This window comes from Engystomops pustulosus, chromosome 10 (assembly GCF_040894005.1).
Source record: "Engystomops pustulosus chromosome 10, aEngPut4.maternal, whole genome shotgun sequence".
NCBI lineage: Eukaryota > Metazoa > Chordata > Amphibia > Anura > Leptodactylidae > Engystomops > Engystomops pustulosus.
Window position 1 is genome coordinate 73,328,108 of NC_092420.1, and position 21,390 is coordinate 73,349,497.

Genomic DNA, 21,390 nt, shown 5'->3' on the forward strand with positions numbered 1-21,390 from the left:
CACCAGACGGGAGGTATTTATTCCCCGCCGGTCTGTTAAGAGGCCTGACTTGCCGGAGAGCCTGCACAACCTGAAGCCAGGAGAGTGTATTGAGTTCTCCCTGCAGGAGGGCCCCGAGGACCATGGGCGGCTGGTGTGATCCGGATCCCTTACTCCGATGAGGACCGCTACCCACCGTATGACGAGCTGTATGAGGATGACGAGTGGCCGGAATCCCCGAACACCTCCTCTTCCTCGGCTGCGAGTCCCCGGGCGGTGACCCACGTGAATGCTCCGTCCAAGGTAATCGTGAGTACGGGTCCCATTGCCATCCATGGGCCGGGCATGATCCAGGGTGCCACCCCCACTGTCTCCCCTGTCGGGAGCCTTGCCAGGTCCCGTAGTTCTTCTGTGGGAGAAGACATCCAGGCTACTGAACCTCGTCCGGAGGTTCCGACGAGGCCTACTTCTCCACTTGCCGGTTACCAATGGGGTGATGACCCGGCCCCAGAAGAACCGGAGCTAGAGGGAGCCACGGCGCTGCCGCAGGCCCCTATTTATTTACTGCTGGACCCCTCTGTGGTCCCTGGCTCAGTTGAGCCCCCGGCTGGAACAGCCGACATCCCGGGCGACAGCGCTCCTCCCCCTGAAGGTCAGGAGGATGTTGCTGCACCTGCAGTACCCACTACTGCCACCGGGTGTCCCCAGCCGGAACCTTCTACCGCTGAGGATACACAGGATTCCCTGCTGGAGCTGGAACCTGTCCCTGCTAAACCCAGCGATGCATCTGATTAACCCCTGAAGGGCTGTAGCCCACTTCAGGTACTGTACAATGTGTATATATGTGTATCTATTCCTCTTTTCCCTAAAGAGCCAGAAACTGTCCTGAGACTCTTACCCTTATTTATCTCAGTCAAGAGATTTTCTACTGTCTTGTGCTATGATAGCACCCCTTCCTCTGCCACAGCAGAGATTCCTACCAAAGGACTCTGTCCCTCTACACATAGAGGAGACCCTTTGCTTCTTTACTGCACTTTTCCCCACATCAAGGGCTGTACCCAGAAGATGGACTTTGTCATTAAAGACCTTCTGTGAGACTTTTGCCAACTCCAGGGAAAAGTTGCTATTGCCAATGACTTCTTATATTGCACTTAATGCCTTCCTTTTAGGTATGGACATTATGCCTGCACTTTTATGCCTTTTCCTTTTCAGGTAAAGAGACATTTTACTCTGCTACCCTGAGTAGCCTACCTCCTGTAACGTTTGTAACGTTCAAGATGTGTACCCATTGGGCTCCTAAGCCAATGTGAATTTACCTACTGTTTGCACACTGTCAGAATATATGCCAGTAGTCTGCATTAACCCTTTCATAGGCTTTACAGGTTGTAGTGTGGCTGTGTCGGACCGTCTTTCTGTGAAACACTGACCGCTACCTTAATCCCCAAACCGAGGTTTGCACATGGGGGTAGTCCGTAAACTGCGGGTCCTTCGGGGACCGGGGGTGTTACAGAGCTAGCACCTGGATGCCACTCATACTATGGGTATGGATGTCAGTCAGGAGGTACTCGTGTCGCATATGCTAATGCAATGCAGATATACACATTATATATTTGTCGCTAGGGAAGAAGTGTTTATATAACAAATATACAGGCCCTGGTGCCAGGAGTGGATAACAGGACATGACACCACACCTTTCCTACTGTACAGTTCGGTTTAATGGCGTTAGCGACCAACTGTCTTACTTCGCATTTACATATATGTGTCTTAGTCCGACACCAACCCAGGTGCCTGTCTCCAGGACCATGGGCGGTTTGTCCCTACACCTCACATAGCCTGCACTTCCCAGAAGTGCCCCTATCCACCTCTGCGCCCCCAAACCATCTGTAGTCGAGCCGAGGGCGGCTCTTTCAATTGCCCCGGGGGTATGCAACACCCTCGCCGATGCAATGGCGAAGGAGTGCTTGCGAATGAGCCCCACAGCATGTCACCACATCACACAGGGGACATTGCAGTGGGTAATCCTGCCTGGCAAGGCAGAAGTTAATATGAGTATGATGTAAAAGTCTAGTATCCAATGATCTGTGTTACATCCTGTCTCTGTGAGCTGAGAGGTAATTGGAGGAGCAGCCACCACCTGACCAAGGGGAGATAATAAAACCCCTGACCCAGAATATTCTAGAAGAACAGTTAGCTGAGCAGTAGCTCAGAAGCAGACTGGAGTCTCTCCAGTACAGACTCTTCGGAGTCTGTACAGCTAGCACACCAGACCAGAGCAGGAAGAGCCTAGCCCCTGCCTGAAGTGGAGCTAATAGCTAGTTAGTGAGGAAAGGGGTATCATCCTACCTTCAAGGGTGATACCTGAAGCAATCCAGGACAAGCTGAAGCTTCCTATTAGGACACAGCTGCCTCCCCAGCCTGCCATCTGCATCCAGGCTGGTGATCTACATCCTGTGGCTTCCTCCAAGTACCTCTCCAGTACTCCACCATCTTGTTAAAGGCACGTTGCTGATGTTCCTGTCGGTTCCAATAAAGAACTGTAAGTGTTTCTGTTCAACCTCTGCCTCCGTCTGGTCCCTGCTACTCCGGCTGTCACCCTCCCTCATCATTTCTTGCCAACACCACCCTGCTGGAGACCTGCCAGTCTGTAGGACAGCCCTCCGGTTCCCCATACCAAGCACCGTGACACAAGCGTGCTTAGGCCGCAACCGCCAGCCACTCAGGTACTGCGGGTCCCGGCTGACTCCAGGCCCCGAGAAAAGGCTAGGCCCCGGTGGGGGATGTTGCAGATATGTGTGTCACTAAGAGCTAAACACAATCAAAAAATAAACGTAAAATAAAAAGAAACTGGCAGGCTGTGCCTAATTGAAATCAAACCCCTAATAAATTGTCCCACTTCGGTGTTTGAGATGGATATGTGCGTCACTAAGCGCTAAACACAACGGTCCCAAGTCTCACTGCAAATTCCTCACAATATGGTAGTAGATGCACTACAGCAAGGCCAGCCACCAGCAAATCAACCAAAAATCAACTATATAATGCTATTGTAGGCCCAAGTAAGCCGTTTGGATTCTCCTATGGCTATTTTCTAGCCAACTATGAAAGCACACTGCTATGCCAGATGAGATGACGCTGAGTTATCAAAAAATAAATGTAAAATAAAAAGAAAATGGCAGACTGTGCCTAATTGAAATCAAACCCCTAATAAATTGTCCCACTTCGGTGTTTGAGATGGATATGTGCGTCACTAAGCGCTAAACACAACGGTCCCAAGTCTCACTGCAAATTCCTCACAATATGGTAGTAGATGCACTACAGCAAGGCCAGCCACCAGCAAATCAACCAAAAATCAACTATATAACGCTATTGTAGGCCTAAGTAAGCCGTTTGGATTCTCCTATGGCTATTTTCTAGCCAACTATGAAAGCACACTGCTATGCCAGATGAGATGACGCTGAGTTATCAAAAAATAAACATAAAATAAAAAGAAACTGGCAGACTGTGCCTAATTGAAATCAAACCCCTAATAAATTGTCCCACTTTGGTGTTTGAGATGGATATGTGTGTCACTAAGAGCTAAACACAACGGTCCCGAGCCTCACTGCAAATTCCTCACAATATGGTAGTAGATGCACTACTAATGCCAGCAAGCCCAGCCACAAGAAAACAAAAAAAAAGTAAAATAAAACGTTATTGTAGCCCTAAGAAGGGCTGTTGGGTTCTTGTAGAATCACTCCTGCCTAACACTATTCTAATAGAACAGCCTAACGCTTTCCCTGACCAGCAGCAGCTCTCTCCCTAGCGGCATCCAGACAGAGAATGATCCGAGCAGCGCGGGCAGGGGCTAGTCTATTCCAGGGTCACCTGATCTGGCCAGCCAACCACTGCTATCGACGTGTAAGGGTACCACGTCATGCTGGGTGGAGTACAGAGTCTCCTGGCTTGTGATTGGCTCTGTTTCTGGCCGCCAAAAAGCAAAAAGGCGGGAGATGCCATTTTCTCGAGTGGGCGAAATACTCGTCCGAGCAACAAGCAGTTTTGAGTACGCTAATGCTCGAACGAGCATGTTCGCTCATCTCTACTGGTAAGCCTATTACATCTTTCTATTACCAACATACTAGATTGCCGATTATTATCCTGCTGGTTCTCTATTTACCTTGTATTTTGTAAGGATACCTGTTTGCCATAGGTGTCCACACGTTGGGAAAATTGGGAAAAAACTAAAAATTCTATATAAATAAAGTAATCATGGTGCCCCATAGAATAAAAATAATTTACTGGTACTGTAAATGGCTCAAAAAAAAAAAAAAAACCTTTTTAAAAATAGATGATTTTCATTTCTTCCACCAACAAAGAGTTAATAAAATCTTACCTATTAGCTATAGATGCCCTAAAATGATGTACCAGAAAAGTGCATCTCATGTGGCAAAAAAATAAGCCCCTGTAGGTCCACATTAAAATAAGAAAAAAAAAAATTATAGCCTTTACCATTTGACAATGCAAATCTGCTCTGGATGGCGCCTCCTTCCATTTTATGCCCGGCCGTGCGCTCATACAGCAGGATACCACCACATATGAGGTATCAGTGTACTCGGGAGAAATTGTGGAGCCTTTTTCATTTAATCCATTGCAAATATTTAATTTCCCCCCCAAAAAATGTTTTGTCAAAAAAATATTACAATTTGTAGACCGCACCTCCATTTTGTTTTAACCCCTATAAATCTTTATTTCCACTTACCGTATATACTCGAGTATAAGCCGACCCGAGTATAAGCCGAAACCCCTAATTTCAACACAAAAACTGGGAAAACCTATTGAGTCGAGTATAAGCCGAAGAGGGAAATGCATTGGTTACAGCCTCCCAGTATATAGTCTGCCAGCCCCTGTAGCATACAGCCTGCCCAACCCCTGTAGCATACAGCCTGCCCAGCCCCTGTAGTAGGAAAAAAAATAACACTGTACTCATCTTTCCGACGTCCTCCATAGGTCCTCTTCTGTCTGAGACTGCCCCAGACAGAAGAGGACCTACAGATGATGTCAGAAAGGTGAGTTTTGACTTTATTTTTTTAGTTGACTCGAGTATAAGCCGAGTTAGGGTTTTTGAGCACAAATTTTGTGTTGAAAAACTAGGCTTATACTCGAGTATATAAGGTATTTAAAACATCACCCTAACAATGGTGATCAAACACAAAAGACGGCACAGGTTTACGAATAAACGTGTGGACACCTATGGCAAACAGGTATCCTCGCAAAATACAAGGTAAATAGAGAACCAGCAGGATAATAATCGGCAATCTAGTATGTTGGTGATAGAAAGATGTAATAGGCTTACCAGTTCAGATGCCGTGAATCATGCAGTGGTACATCAGATTTGTGCTCTATGTTACCTTATCTGAGAAGAGGACCGGGAGTCCCGGGATGCATCCAGAGGCGTACCTGCATGCGATGGGGCAGGCGGTTGGAGTAGAAAAGCCACCTATTCCTGTCCCTGATCCCAGTGCATATGAACTCCCGCCCTGACAAGGGCAGTACCAAATCTTGCCCTGTACTACTCGCCCAGCATCCCCCCTCCCTGACGCATTTCCTCCTTCTTAGGATTCATCAGAGGGGTATAATGGGTATCTCCAAGTGTAGGATAACCCTCCAGGTGTCCTGTGTGGAGGCCTGGTAACTGATCCCTGGCTGGTCTAGTGAGGATAAGTTTCCCTATAGATTAACAGAATATAAATGGGAGTAGATACACGCCCCCCATGGTCACTTACCAATCCTGAGCCCGGTGCCGGTCGGACCATCGGCGTGTGCAGCCGCATCTCATTGTGAAACACGCGCCACTGCTGAACGCCGTGGGTACTTCCGGTCACGTGACCGGGTCATGTGACATTGCGGGGGAGGGTGCACGTGACCCTTTGTCATGGACACATGACGCTACTGCTGTGGAGGATATCGGTCCTCCTCTGCAGGTAGTGCGCGGTTTGTGAGGTCAGCATAAATCGCTGACAGGATTGCGATAGACAGTGGGTATTGGGAAGTGAGATCCGCACAGGCTCAGAACGTGAACCTATATGGAATTAATGCAAAATAGCCTTAAACTACTTGTTAATAATAGTTAAGGCAAAAAACGCGTGCTTGGTATATTAAACGATACAAATTGCATGTGGCATCCAAGTATGTTTAGAATATATAGCAATACATGGTACAAATGCATAATCCATACATGTGCAATCTGGAGAATACAGCCATATCGGTTTACCCAACAGGCAATGCCAAGAGTAAGATATAGCCTATTGGGATGCAATGGTTAGTATAATGGACCAAAAGGAAACAGTAAGAAACAGTTGGTGAGCAATGGATCGACAGAGTATAATGACCCTATTGCGCGTCGGTGGGGAGGAGGAAAGGGGTGGAGGATAAATGTAGCCCCCTTGGTATCTCTTGGGGACTACAAAAAGCAGGTAAATTGCAGTTGTTCGTTTAGCCCTCCAGGGGACACTGTTCCCAATCTGTATATCCACTTAGTCTCGACCTGCAGTATTCTTTTATTCCAGTCCCCACCTCTTGGTGGGTATGGTATCATGTCGATACCCACAAAACGTAAGTGTTTGGAATCACCCCCATGGTACTGTTGCATGTGTCTCGCTAAAGGTGTATCTCTGGTGTGTCTGATGTCACCTAGATGGTCCCCAATGCGTCTACGGAGCTCCCTGTAGGTCTTACCTACATATTCTAATCCACATTCACATGTGGTAGTCCCCAAGAGATACCAAGGGGGCTACATTTATCCTCCCCCCTTTCCTCCTCCCCACCGACGCGCAATAGGGTCATTACACTCTGTCGATCCATTGCTCACCCACTGTTTCTTACTGTTTTCTTTTGGTCCATTATACTAACCATTGCATCCCAAGAGGCTATATCTTACTCTTGGCATTACCTGTATGGTAAACCGATATGGCTGTATTCTCCAGATTGCACATGTATGGATTATGCATTTGTACCCTGTATTGCTATATATTCTAAACATACTTGGAGGACACATGCAATTTGTATCGTTGAATATACCGAACACACGTTTTTTGCCTTAACTATTATTAACACGTAGTTTAAGGCTATTTTGCATTAATTCCATATAGGTTCACGTTCTGAGCCTGTGCGGATCTCACTTCCCAATACCCACTGTCTATCGCAATCCTGTCAGTGTTTTATGCTGACCTCACAAACCGCGCACTACCTGCAGAGGAGGACCGATATCCTCCACAGCGGTAGCGTCATGTGTCCATGACAAAGGGTGATGTGCACCCTCCCCCACAATGTCACATGACCCGGTCACGTGACCGGAAGTACCCACGGCGTTCAGCAGTGGCGCGTGTTTCACGATGAGATGCGGCTGCACACGCCGATGGTCCGACCGGCACCGGGCTCAGGATTGCTAAGTGACCATAGGGGGCGTGTATCTACTCCCATTTATATTCTGTTGCTCTATAGGGAAACTTATCCTCACTAGACCAGCCAGGGATCAGTTACCAGGCCTCCACACAGGACACCTGGAGGGTTATCCTACACTTGGAGATACCCATTATACATTACACCCCAGGGACATCCAATTACTTTAGGAGTCCCTACACTACATTTTTTAGCATTTCTGCCAGAAACCCCTCTGATGAATCCTAAGAAGGAGGAAATGCGTCAGGGAGGGCGGATGCTGGGCGAGTAGTACAGGGCAAGATTTGGTACTGCCCTTGTCAGGGCGGGAGTTCATATGCACTGGGATCAGGGACAGGAATAGGTGGCTTTTCTACTCCAACCGCCTGCCCCATCGCATGCAGGTACGCCTCTGGATGCATCCCGGGACTCCCGGTCCTCTTCTCAGATAAGGTAACATAGAGCACAAATCTGATGTACCACTGCATGATTCACGGCATCTGAACTGGTAAGCCTATTACATCTTTCTATCACCAACATACTAGATTGCCAATTATTATCCTGCTGGTTCTCTATTTACTTTCTATTTTGTAAGGATACCTGTTTGCCATAGGTGTCCACACGTTTATTCGTAAACCTGTGCCGTCTTTTGTGTTTGATCACCGTTGTTAGGGTGATGTTTTAAATAAGTGGAAATAAAGATTTATAATTTTAATTGTTCACTGCCATGCTAATAGATATTCCTTGAATCACAGTGGACTATAGGATACACTTCCTCGTTTTGGTTAATTGATTTAAGCTTGTACCATTCTCTATGGGAGTAACGAAAACAGTAGAACGATAGGTCTAAATGGTGAGAAGAGATAGCCTGGGGGTCTCAGCAGCCAGAATGTGGTGGTGTCTGTGACACACAATTGGTTGTCCATGACAAATTATTTCTTATTGAATAATAGCAGAGGTACCGCACTCTACTGGGATGTGTGGTGCTCAAGAAAATTGGGATTCTCGGTCCTCTTCATACAAGGTAGATACATTTTCGGCACACACTATGGGGGTCATTTACTAAGGGCCCGATTCGCGTTTTCCCGACGTGTTACCCGAATATTTCCGATTTGCGCCGATTGTACCTGAATTGCCCCGGGATTGTGTCGCACGCGATCGGATTGTGGCGCATCGGCGCCGGCATGCGCGCGACGGAAATCGGGGGGCGTGGCCGAACGAAAACCCGACGTATTCGGAAAAACCGCCGCATTTAAAACCCGAAAAAGTGTCGCTTGGTGACCGCTTACCTTCACCTGGTCCGAGGTGGTGCATTCCGGCGCGTGGAGATGATTTTCAGCGCAGCAGCGCCACCTGGTGGACGGCGGAGGAACTGCCTTCATGAATCCCGGCCGGACCCGAATCCAGAGCAGAGAACGCGCCGCTGGATCGCGAATGGGCCGGGTAAGTAAATTTGCCCCAATGAGTTTTCTTTGCTTAATTAATTTTTATTTGTAAGGAAAAAATTCATAGTGGTCAGCCTTCACCATGAAGTAGTTTTGTATCATAACACCTTTTTTCAAAGATGTTATGATACAAAACTACTTCATGGTGAAGGCTGACCACTATGAATTTTTTCATTACAAATAAAAATTAATTAAGCAAAGAAAACTCATTGTGTGTGCCAAAAATTATTTCTTATTGTCTTAAAATATATATATATATATATAACCTTTCAAAAAATCAGTCCTGCCCACGTCATAGATACTTTAGAGTCATCTATAATAAGATTTGGTTCTCAAAACGGTAATTCACAAAAGAGTAATTCTGATAGACTTACGCTCCTAGCAGTACATTACAATTACATGTTTTTTACAACTAATAACTACAATAGTTATTAAAAAGTAAACCAGTGCAGGGGGATCCGATCAGAAAAGAGGAAGAAGAGACCTTTCCATGAGTAACACTGATTCCATCCTCCAATTAGTGGCCTCATCCCCAAATAACTGTGAATATCAGACTTCTATAAGAACTTCTTACCCCTGAGCGTTCTATACCCACAAGTAACATTTCTATATACACTCACCGTTCACTTTATTAGGTACACCATGCTAGTAACGGGTTGGACCCCCTTTTGCCTTCAGAACTGCCTCATTGATGTACTAGGCATGATAAATCTGCCATAATGGGGCAGATTTACTTACCCGGTCCTGTCGCGATCCCCGAGGTGTGTTCTGCGTTCTCTGACGAAAGATAAAGTCCGTCGCGATTCTTCAAGATTGTGCATCCCTTTTCCTGCATCTGTCGCTTCCCCGCTGAAGTCCGCGGTGTATGTGAGTGCATGTCTTGCGACACAATTTGAATTGTAAATCGCCCGCTTAGTCCGAGTCAGTCAGGTTGTCATGGCCATGCCCCATGCCATGACGTATGCGCCAAAATCCGATCACGCGCCAAAAACCCCTCTTAAATGTGGCGCATTTCGGAAATAGTAGGGAAACCCGATGAAAATGCGCCGCGTGGACCCTTGGTAAATATGCCCCAATATGTCTTACATTCTGTAACTCCCAATAAAATCCAAGTTGGAAAAAAATATTGGAAAAACAAAGCAGAAGAAAACTAAACTCTTTCATTTGTATCTCTGCTTCATGTGCTTTACTTTCAGATTACAAAACAGTCTCCTATCAGAAAGCTGCTTTCAGTTTTTACCACTGACTTTAAGAATATGAAAGATGCATCTGTCAAAAACGAATCCATCAAAAAAATGGGAAAAAGGAGTAAAAAAATCTGGAAATATGTACAGAGTCTTGTATGTATGGGCAGCATTACACCTAGGTTATAAATAAGTAACTGTAACCTTGATTGTGGCATTTTCCTTTAAAAGTCTATCAATCTATGAGTTTCTATGGATATTACAAGTATTTCTTCACTGTAAAATGTGCAACTATGAAAATCTTTTTCCTTTAGTATTTGGAAGTTGTCGCAAATATCTGAATCCCACAGTATCGTCCGTGCTGTGCAATCACATTTAGAGGTAAAAACTTACAAACACTTTTAACAATTTAGGAGCCACATCCTCCAGAGTCTTTCCAGCTGCTGTTAATGCGCTCTCCTGTAGGGGGAGAAAATTTTGGAATCTTTTACACAGTAAAAACATGGCTTCGATGAACTATTTTTAAATCAAACAGAAGTATATCCTTAAAAAAAGTATTAAATGTACATTTTGTATCATTTATATGATTGTAAATAATATTCCTTGGTTGAATATAAATACAGGCGGTCCCCTACTTAAGGACACCCGACTTACAGACAACCCATAGTTACAGACGGACCCCTCTGCCCACTGTGACCTCTGATGAAGCTCTCTGGATGATTTACTATAGTCCCAGATTGTAATGATCAGCTGTACGGGGTCTGTAATGAAGCTTTATTGATAATCCTTGGTCCAATTACAGCAAAAATGTTGAAACTCCAATTGTCAGTGGGACAATTGTCTAGAACTTCAATTATAAAATATACAGTTTCGACTTACATACAAATTCAACTTAAGAACAAACCTCTGGACCCTATCTTGTATGTAATCCGGGGACTGCCTGTATATAACATATATAAATCTCCTGTGAAGATAAGTGGATAGGTAATCTACAAAGAAGTGATCATTTATCCCAACTGTCACATCCAAGAAGAATAACAGGATCCATTTGCAGTGATCGTGCATGAAGGACTTTGTTTTCTCCTGTGTTTTCAGCCTCTGCTCTGACTACAATGGGGCACATTTAGATTTACAGCCCTGTGGAGTTCACAAAGTGCGGAGTGTCCGACAATTATGCACTGTGCCGCGATTCACTAAGATTGTGCACCCAATATCCTGCATGTGTCACTTCCCCGTTCAGGTCTTATTTTTTGGTGTATGTAAGTGCATTGTCTTGCGGCGAACAGCCTGACGAAAGTGTGATCTGCGATCTTGGGGCTCATTTACTAAGGGTCCAAATAGCGCATTTCCGTCGTGTTTCCGGCGATTTCTGATTTGCGCCGAATTGCCCGGGATTTTGGCTCACGAGATCGGATTTTGGCGCATCGGCGCCGGCTTTAACGTGACAGAAATTGGGGGGCGTGGCCGTCGGACAACCCGACAGATTCGGGAAAACAGTGGAATTTAAAAAAGAATTTGTGTCGCAAAATCAGAACTCACATACACTGGGAAGAAGAAGGTGAACTCCAGCGGACCTCGGCGCAACAACTACACCTGGTGGATATCGGATGCACGGACCTTAGTGAATTCCAGCAGAGCCGAATTAGCGTCGGACAACGCGCCGCAGGATCGCGACTGGACCAGGTAAGTAAATGAGCCCCAATGTGTCTACAGTTGGGAATCTGTTCCTTATGTAGAGATATACTATTTTGGCTTAATCCCACATCATGTTATTAGACCTCTTGTAGGTCATACTTGGGGTTAAAGGGAACCTGTCACCAGGGACCTCATTTTCACTAAAGACAGGTTGCAGAAGCCCATCACATCTGCATTGCACACCTGCCTCTCTGCCTTTTCTAAGCATTTTCATTACAATGTAATTGTGTGTTATAACTTACCTTGCACCCTGACAAAATCCTTTGTTAGTCCCAGGGGTTGGGCTTTGGTTTGGATGCATTTAAAAAAACAATATGTAACTTGTCTGTGCTGCCTACTCCTTAGCTCTCTTTGTGCTCCTGTACAGCTCCTCACTCCCCATTGATGTCAGTTCACCAGGCTGTGAGTTCTGTGAAGGAGCAGGAGGAATGAGCTGTACAGGAGCATAAAGGTGGGGGCCAAAAGCTGAGCAGTCTTCAGCACAGACAATTCACAGCCCAACCCCTGGGACTATGCAGAGGATAGTGTCAGGGTGCAAAGTAAGTTATAACACACAATTATATACTTAGAGAAGTCAGAAAGTATTTAACACCTTCATAAAATGTATTTGCATACTTCCCATAATTCCCTAGTGGAGCATCTATGGTTTTAAGTCTCCACACGCCTATAAGGCGCCTTAATTAGCAAACTCTCCATAAGGAGAACCAGAGCCGGCTCCAGGTTTAAGTAGGCCCATAGGCAACAGAGCCTCAGTGGGCCCCTTTGCTATAGCTCCCAAATTTTGTGGCAGATAACGTGCCCTAAGGCCCCACTTTTGCCCCCTCTCCTAACCCTACTATGTGTTTTACATGTTATCATGTGTATGGCTGCTTTGAAAGCCTTTTTTTTCATTGCTGGACACGTAAGCAGCTGTGTTAACACTTTCATATTTGTTCTTTCATATTTCTAACAATGAAAGAATACGATTTCAAAGCATCCAAACACATGGTAACATGAAAAACACATGCGTTCTTCTTACCCATACGTCCAAACACTGTGGGCCACATTTATCAAAAGTAGTGCAGGCTGTACTATGTGCTGTTTCCTCACCAGTGCAGCAGATTCATCAAAACTGGGGCACGTTCCTCATGAATCTGTCGCCCCCTGCACTGCTCGGGAAGTGTCAACAACTTTTTTTATGCACCTTTGACATAATTTGGTCAAGTAATAAATATGGAGCAGGGTCCGACTCTGCACCAGAACACCCCAGGATTTTTTGTGCGGTACAGCTGCCGTGACACAATACTGGTGCAGACACTACATAAATACAGGTACAAGCAATTTGCACCTTCTTTTCAGTGCAAAGTCAGACAGAAAACTGGCGCAAACACTTTAATAAATGTGGGCCTTGTGTGAACGCACGGTCAGGGTAATGTAAGGAAGCATTGATAGAATGGCAGCAGGGACATAATTTGGAAGCAAGGTGACCTGGCAAATATAGTTAGGTGGTTGTATATGGGAAAGAGATGGGAGATCAAGAGGAAGGGAGTGGTGGTACAGGTGGCACACAGGTAATATTGCAGGGGGAAGAAAGTGGGCATAAAAAAACACAACTGACTCTGTCAGAGTCAAGACTGAAAGGGTTAATTGCACACACAGGGCTTGATTCCTACCATGCTGTCCTCCTCAGCGAGGTGACAGGGTCACCATACATCAAACAGGAGTGGACTTTGCTTCCTGTCTGTTTCTGTCTGAATAGCTGCTCCTCCGAACGCTGATAATGCTGAGGCCGACCCGAACAGCGCTGGTGGCTGGAGGCACGGGAGTGCTCAGTAAATCACACATTGGAAGGCACGGCTGCAACACAGACACTGTAACCGCTCTCTGCATCATTATTATTATATCCTTGTCACACACCTCCCCCACCTTAAGAGGGCCCCGCCAGCACCAGTGGGCCCCGGCACTTGCCCACTTGGCGCCGGTCCTGAGGAGAACTATTTCCTTCTGACTACAATGTGAGCGAGCCTGTACTAGTGAAGAAAGACAAGTGCTTGTCTTATGCAGCCACACCTGCACCACACCTTCTCTTACAGAGCAGGGGAGTTGTGATTCACAAATCCTTTCTTTCTCTCAACACTTCAACCTTCAACCATACAGGGGCTGCAGGTGCAGGTGAATTGATTCCCTAAAATTCCCTAATAGCGATCCGGCAATGACTATTATATCCCCTGAACTATACTCTGTGGGGAACATTTGCGCCGGTTTTCTCTTGAACTTTGCATATTCTTTTATGTACAAACTGTGTTGTATGTGTCACACGCAACCCTTTTGTGACGCGGCTGAACTATTCTGCACATGACCAGTGTACAGTCAGAGAGTGTGCCACATTTGTCATGCAAAATCCGGCAGAAGTGTGACGCAAGTCCCATGTTAAAGTATATCTACCTCCAGGATCACAGATTGTACACCAAGCACACTGACACACTAGTGTGTGCACCATCTGGCAGGATTTGCTCTTCTTTAAGATTCCTATGCGCCAGTTTGTAAGAAAATAAAGCCTTATGGAACCCAGAGCCCCACTGACTCCTTTGCCTAATTTTAAAAGCCTTTTTTTTTGTAAAAACCAGGGCATAAGATGATGAGAGAAGAGCAGATCCTGCCAGTGTGCTTGGTTTACAATTCTTGATCATGGTGGTGGATCTCCTTTAAAGGTGCACCAAAAAAAACGCTGATCCACTCTGTCTATTTTGTTGGCTTTGCAAAATGTTTATTTTTTCTGAGAAATAAGTAGATTCTGTACTTTTCTTCTGTATTTATCATTTTATAAATGGATGCTGCACTATTCATATCCTTACTTTCCATTCAACCTAAATTGAGATGTTAATGTAGTTGTGCACAAAGTATTACACAGCTATTAACTTACTAATGTCTGATCCTTCTGAATATCAAGAATTCCAGACATATCACAACCGCCACTTTTCTATTGAGAGATGAAAGAGAAGAGAACCTTTTATTAGGGTTATCAGCTACAAACAATATATTCTGTGTCAAATAACATAATTTTTAATTTATAGTAAACTATTTGGAACAAGATTCAGGATTGTTTTTTCCGGATACTGTTGTCAGTGTCAAGTTTTGTGTAATGTCATCACCATCCATAGGGTTAGGGAGTGTTGCGTGTCTATTGCAGAGCTGTTGCATTTTGTCTCCATTTTAATTTTATGTTTGATCCACATCGGCTAAAAAAAACTGTACATAGACAACGAATCAGTGGAAAACAACTGAAATGTGAAAACATCCATTGAAAACTCAGTAAGGCATCCATGAAATTCACTTAACCACGGATGTAAAAAAAAACGTAACTGTACAGTTGCTTACAAAAATAATTTAGCCCAGCTGGTAAGAGCTTTTGACAACCACTCCAATGAAACCTGTATCATGCTGCTGGCTTCTTCCTATCCTGAGATATAATGGTTAATAGATATATGAGGCTATCTATAAATCCACTCTGCTTTTTCTAATATGGGCGGGACTTTCTGGTTGTGACATCATCTCAGGGTAATTCAGCTACAGCATTGAAGGAATTTATATGAATCAGGATAGCCTGTTTGTAATTGGACAATCTGAAGCTTGGGATGAGTCAAATGCTTAGTGATAACACTAAACGTCCTACACCACTCCTAACATGCCTTCTGTCATCTCTAGTTGTTCTTTACGGTTTCCCCTTGTCACCAGGAAGCATGGCAATTGCAGATTAGCCTGGGGAGATAAGGTAAAACCTCTGCTAGCTGTTAAACAAATGAACATAGTTACAGTATTTAGTAAGTAAAATAGAGAATTGCTTAGTGCAGAGTTAGACAAAAGTTTTTACAGTTGAATCACTGTAAAACTGCTCTGTAATATCATACAACAAAAGCAATTAAAATCAATGAAATATGGTTTAGTCAGGTATCACTGGAACAGCTACACTTGGCTATATAGTAAGTTTCTAACTAATATTCATAAATTATTTATAATAAGCAAATTACACCCTAATAAATTACAATTGGGAGATATTTTATTGACTATATACTATGACAAGAGAAAGTGCACACAAGTAGACCAATATATGTTGCTACATAAGACATCTAAAAACATTTTTTAGAGAACCCTACCAGCCCTAAATAACAGATAACTACAACATTCACAGGCAAAATAGGCTCATTGTGACAATCAAAAAATATACTTAATGAATGCAAGGCATGAATAGATAACAACAAAAGATGAATATGTCCTTCTGAATAACAAGATAAGACAACAAGTGCTAACCAGTAATAAATAACAAATAGCCGTATGCTCTATTTTTAGATTGTCACAATGAGCCTGTGTATGTTGTAGTTATTGAGGGCTGGTAGGGGTGGAGGCATAGTTTGATCTATGTAATTTGTGCTGGCTGAGGGTGGTGATCTGGGTGGAGTGACTGTACCCACTCCTATATGTGTACTATGGTACTGTTGGTAAATGTTTTTAGATGCAGGGGCCTAACTACAATGGCAGCAGCCATAGCAGCCGCTATGGGGCCCATACTGTCAGGTGGCCCCGTCATCCTACCTGACATACTAAAGAGGGGAGGATGTGCACCATTGTATACTTATTATGCTGCACATTGTAAAGCATAACATGTATATAACATATATGTGGTGTATATATGCTCTATATGTGTGTATAAATGTGTGATTGTAACTTGCATGTGTGAGTATACAAATATGTATATTTCTTTAGTTAGAAGGGGGGCCCCATGCAGTAGCCTGCTATGGGGCCTTGCTTCCCCTAGTTATGCCACTGTTTAGATGTCTCATGTATATGTTTTCTATGACTATTGGAGTTTTTTTTATAGACATTTTGGTCCTAATGTGCGCACTTCTTCTTGTCATAGTATATAATATTATACATAGTGTATTATTGGTGTGTGGACTTTGCTTGTTGTTGCACATTTTCCCCGTCTTTAGTGTACATATATATTTCCTTCACTAAACAACATATATAGTGCCAAATAGATAAACGTCCTAATCACGCTGCATCCTATGGTCTGTTCTGGCCTGCCCCTAGCTGACAAAGAAAATTTAGATAGGACTTCCAGTCATTTTCAAGAGAATTTAGCTCCCTTCCTTACTTATACCCTGCAAGGACTGTAAAATACTTTTCAGATTCCAAATGATAAGAAATACTGCAATAAAAATTAAGCCACCAAAAACATAAGAGCATAGAAGCATAAAGTTCTACTGCAGAAATGTCTAGCAGTGTCCATTGGAACTTGACAAATGTTTCACCTCTCTCGCTATGTAAGTAATCTAGTGTAATTGTATGACTATATATATACATATTTGGAGCACATGTTCTTAAACAATGGCAATGTCATATCTTACCAGCATGAGTAAAAGTTCTTTGGTAGCTGCCCTAAATTTCTCTTCATTTTGAGGGATCTGTGGGATAACAATGAAGAAAATATGAATAAATGTAAATCTAAAACAATGGGGCCCATTTACTAAGCACAATGGAAGCTGTACGATATGTAGTTTGTCTAATTATGGTGCAGGGGATGCCACATTCAGGATTTCTGGAGCACGTTCTTCATGATTCTGGCGATCCCTGCACTGCTTTCACAGAGTGCACCACTTTTTTTTGGTGCACCTTCAACACGGGCTGCAATTAATTTCTGTCATGATAAATGTGGCGCACGGACCTACTGAGAACCAGAAAGCCTGTTTCAGTGCAGAATTTTGTGTTGCATCGGTTATAGTGTAGTGTGCGCCAGAAATGTGTCTCAGGTACTTCTTCCATACCTGTGCATGCAGTTTGCACTGAAAAGAATGTGCAATGTCCAACAGAAACTGGCGCACAATCCATAGTAATTGTATTGATTGGCAAGGATGATTTACTTACCTTTCCTTCGAGGGTACATTTAAGAATTCCCAGATTTACACTGAAATCTGGAGCATTCTACATAAGAGACAACAGAAATAGATTAGTCACTGTAGATCAGAACTACATAACCAGATCTAATATATATATTCATATTTTTATGCTGAACAATATGAGTTATTCATCATTGTGGTCATTAACCAAAATGCTAATTACATCTTTGTTCTTCAGCAGAAGAGTTTATGGCCGACTACTACTTCACTCTATATAATTTAGGTCTCAATAAGGAGACTCCACAACCTACTAAGCCACAAAGTCAGAAATGTTTGAAGTCAGTCAATCCACCTACAACACCCTTACAGCAGAACAAGCAGACTCGGTGTCAACCTTAATTACAGCAGCAGAGGTCTCCTAAACCTAAAACAGAGGACCCCTGAAACAGACGGTCTGACAAATGATAGTTATAAGAAATATTTGCATATATTAGTCCCGTATATAGTGAAGTTTTTAATAACACTCAAACTACAGGTAAATTCTTGAAGGAAATGTTATTAGCATCCATTAGCACACTGATGAAGCCAGGTAAAACTCGTGACAGACCCTCCAATTTCTGTCTTATATCCCTTCTTAACACTGACCTCAAGCTATATTCTAAGATGGTTGCAAACAGGATGGCCCCTCCTTTCGGAGCTCATACACCAAGATCAGGTGGGCTTGGTCAGCGGGAGGGTCTCTTCAGATGGGAAATGGCGATTCATAAACCTGATTAAGCATGTTGACCAAACTCGAATGCCTCCTCTGCTCCTCTCTTTGAATGCAGAGAAGACGTTTGACAGAGTTCAAATAACCGACCGATGCCCCGCCCTTACCAAGAGGGAGGTGTAGGAGGTTGTCAGAGCAGGCGCGGGGTGCATCCCTCTGCCTTCTACATCGCACAGTACCCCAGGTGGGAATGCCAGCTCCAGCCAAAGTGCACTCCGTACCTTCAGCTGTCCTGGCAGGGCTGGGCAAGGGGCCTCCATCTCTGCTCTACCTGCAGCTGCGGGAGGGGGGGGGGGCAGAAGGCTTGATCTCCTGACAGAGTGGAATAGATCCATCCCCCTGCTGTCAGCCCCACTCCTCTCCATCTCCCAGCATGTTGCTTACTTGCTTTACAGCTGGAGGGTTTAGGAGCCTCCAGAACATGAAGCTCCACCACTACAGCACAAGAAGAGGAGACATGGATAAGCTGAGGTAAGTGTGGGGGAGGGGCAGTGTGCTTGTCAGTGGGGTATTGGGAGAAAGAGGGTGAGAAAGGGGCTATTTGTATGGTGTCAGTGGGGGAGAGATGAGTTTATAATCATTGGGGGGCAGGGGTGGAGTGAGTCTTGTGTATTGCTTGTGAGGGAGGGGGAGTTTGTGTATTTTTTGACAAGGTGCAGTGGGAAGTGTGTGTGTTGTAAGTCCAGAAGGAGTGTTAAAATGTGATGCACACAGGGAGAGGTTTAGCTTGTATGAAACAAACTGTATAGTTGCGACTTCAGGCCATAAGAAGTGAGTATTCCGCATTTGCATGTACTATATGATAGTGATGTAATATGTACGCTCTTGAAGTAATAAATCCACGGTCCAGCCAGGCTCCAAACATGATTATTTCTTTATTGATTCATTAGTAGCAATACATAATATCCACTCCCACAAATATGTGCGGCCAATGCGTTTCAGACAGTGAACTTGTTCTTAGTCATGGCTGATACACAATGACCTTGCAACATCCCCCACTGGGGCCTAGCCTTTTCTTGGGGCCTGAAAACAGCCAGGACCCAGAATACCGGAGTGGCTGGCGATTGCGGCCTAGGGTGCGCTGATGTCACGGTGCTTGGTATGGGGACCGGAGGACTGTAATACAGCTTGGCAGGTCTCCAGCAGTTGGTGTGTACAAGAAATATGGAGGGAGAGGCTGATGTGCTGGTTCTCCCTGGGCCAACCCCTAAATGTCTGTAAGATAGGTCTCTAGGTAATGGATGGGGAAGCCCGTGGTGGTAGACAGCCGTATCCAGGGATCAGACAGAGGCAACATTGGGCAAATAAACTCACGGTTCTTTATTGAACAACAGCAGATTCTGGTACTGGAGTGGTCATGGAGAGTGGTCCTCAGGAATACAGCTCCAGCCCGGTAGTAGATGCAGGCTGGGATAATGGAGATGGAGCTGTGTCCAAACTGTGGAAGCTGCAGCTCTGTATTTGAGTCTCCTGATTCTGGTCCTTGGATTGGGTTCAGTGTCAGTACTGAAGGTGTACTGAACCCTGTCTCTCTCTGTTCACTCTGTCTCTGTAGACAGACCATGCAGTCTAGAGAACTGCTGATAAAGAATATGCTCTCCAAGAGAGCTGGTGGTGAAGAGGCCTGTGCTTCCACTGCACAGGGGTTTTGTTACCCTGGTCAGGTGGTAGCCCCTCTCCAATCACACTCCAGTGTACAATTCGGCCAACTCATTGGTCAATACAGAATCAACAGCTGCTATTACATAATGACCAGGTTCTAGAACCTTAAGGGAGGGTTGATGACTCCCTCCTCCGGCTCCTAACCTGGAGAGGGCGCTATTCGCAACTACCAGCCTGCCTATGTATTGGCAGGGATGTTGCAACATGAACAAACATTTATAGTATAAACAGCCTACATGATCCTCCCCTAATCGAGAGGCCACTTCCAATCACGCCCTTCACTCCAATGATTAACATATTAACATACGAAAATTACACATATAAAGATGGATCTCAGAATCACTTAATGAAATATTGCACAACAAAGGAGATCCTATTAGAAAAGATGTATACTTTTTACGCTGATTCCATGGAGTTTCGGAGCGGGCCGTGTCAAGTCACATGACCATGTGGCCACATGACCACACCATGTCGCATGGCAACAAGATCACGTGAACGGACTCCAAGGAAACAAATCAAAATCGGAACTAGAAGATCCAGTAATGAAGGCGATCTGTCGGCATTGCGGTGGAGATCTAAGATAAGGAATTGTTGCTACATTAGACAGAAATACAAAGCCGCAAGGTACCATATCTTTGTTGTAACGGCAGAGGATCTGCACGGCGTGGCCAAAATGATTATTTAACCATTATTAAACTCTCTCTGCTAAATAGCTACCTGAAGCCCCTGTAGATACTTTTTTTTTATATTTGTTCTTTGTTTCTAATTTTACAATTCAGTTATGTTTACTTACATATTTTTTATTTTGTATCAATTTTAGATATACGTCTACTTTCCCACTATTAGAAACACGAGAGAATCATTCCGGTCATGTGATCTTGTTGCCATGCCAAACGGTGTGGTCATGTGGCCACATGGTCATGCGACACGGTCCAATCTGAAACTCCATGGAATCAGTGTAACATATTTTCTAATAGGATGTTCCTTGTTATGCAATATGTCATTAAGTGATTCTGAGATCCAACTTTATATGCGTCATTTTCGTATGTAAATATTTTAGTCATTGGAGTGTGATCGGAAGTGGCCTCCCAATTAGGAGAGGATCATATAGGCCGTTTTTACTATACATGTTTGTTCCTGTGATTGTGTATCAGCCATGACTAAGGACAGGTTCACTGTGTGAAACGCGTTGACCGCACATGCTTGTCGGAGTGAATATTATGTATTGCTACTAATGCATCAATAAAGAAATTATCTTGTATGGAGCCTGGCTGGACTGTGGATTTATTACTTCAAGTGAGCTATGCCCTTGCAGAGGGGTGGTCTGTGGCGCACAGGTTGGAGAACAGGAGGAGGGTGGGCAACAGGAG

The 21,390-nt window shown here is 44.3% G+C and overlaps 1 protein-coding gene across 1 annotated transcript in view; it reads right to left on the reverse strand.

The window, feature by feature from the left end:
* LOC140103864 (uncharacterized) overlaps window positions 1-21,390 on the reverse strand; it is a 112,557-nt gene that overhangs the window by 80,779 nt on the left and 10,388 nt on the right. The window contains exons 3-6 of the mRNA XM_072127151.1: window positions 17,618-17,674; window positions 17,101-17,157; window positions 14,619-14,675; window positions 10,415-10,480 (exon numbers count right to left, since the gene is read on the reverse strand). Coding sequence (XP_071983252.1) covers window positions 10,415-10,480; window positions 14,619-14,675; window positions 17,101-17,157; window positions 17,618-17,674 — 237 coding nt within the window. The remainder of the gene's footprint in view (window positions 1-10,414; window positions 10,481-14,618; window positions 14,676-17,100; window positions 17,158-17,617; window positions 17,675-21,390) is intronic.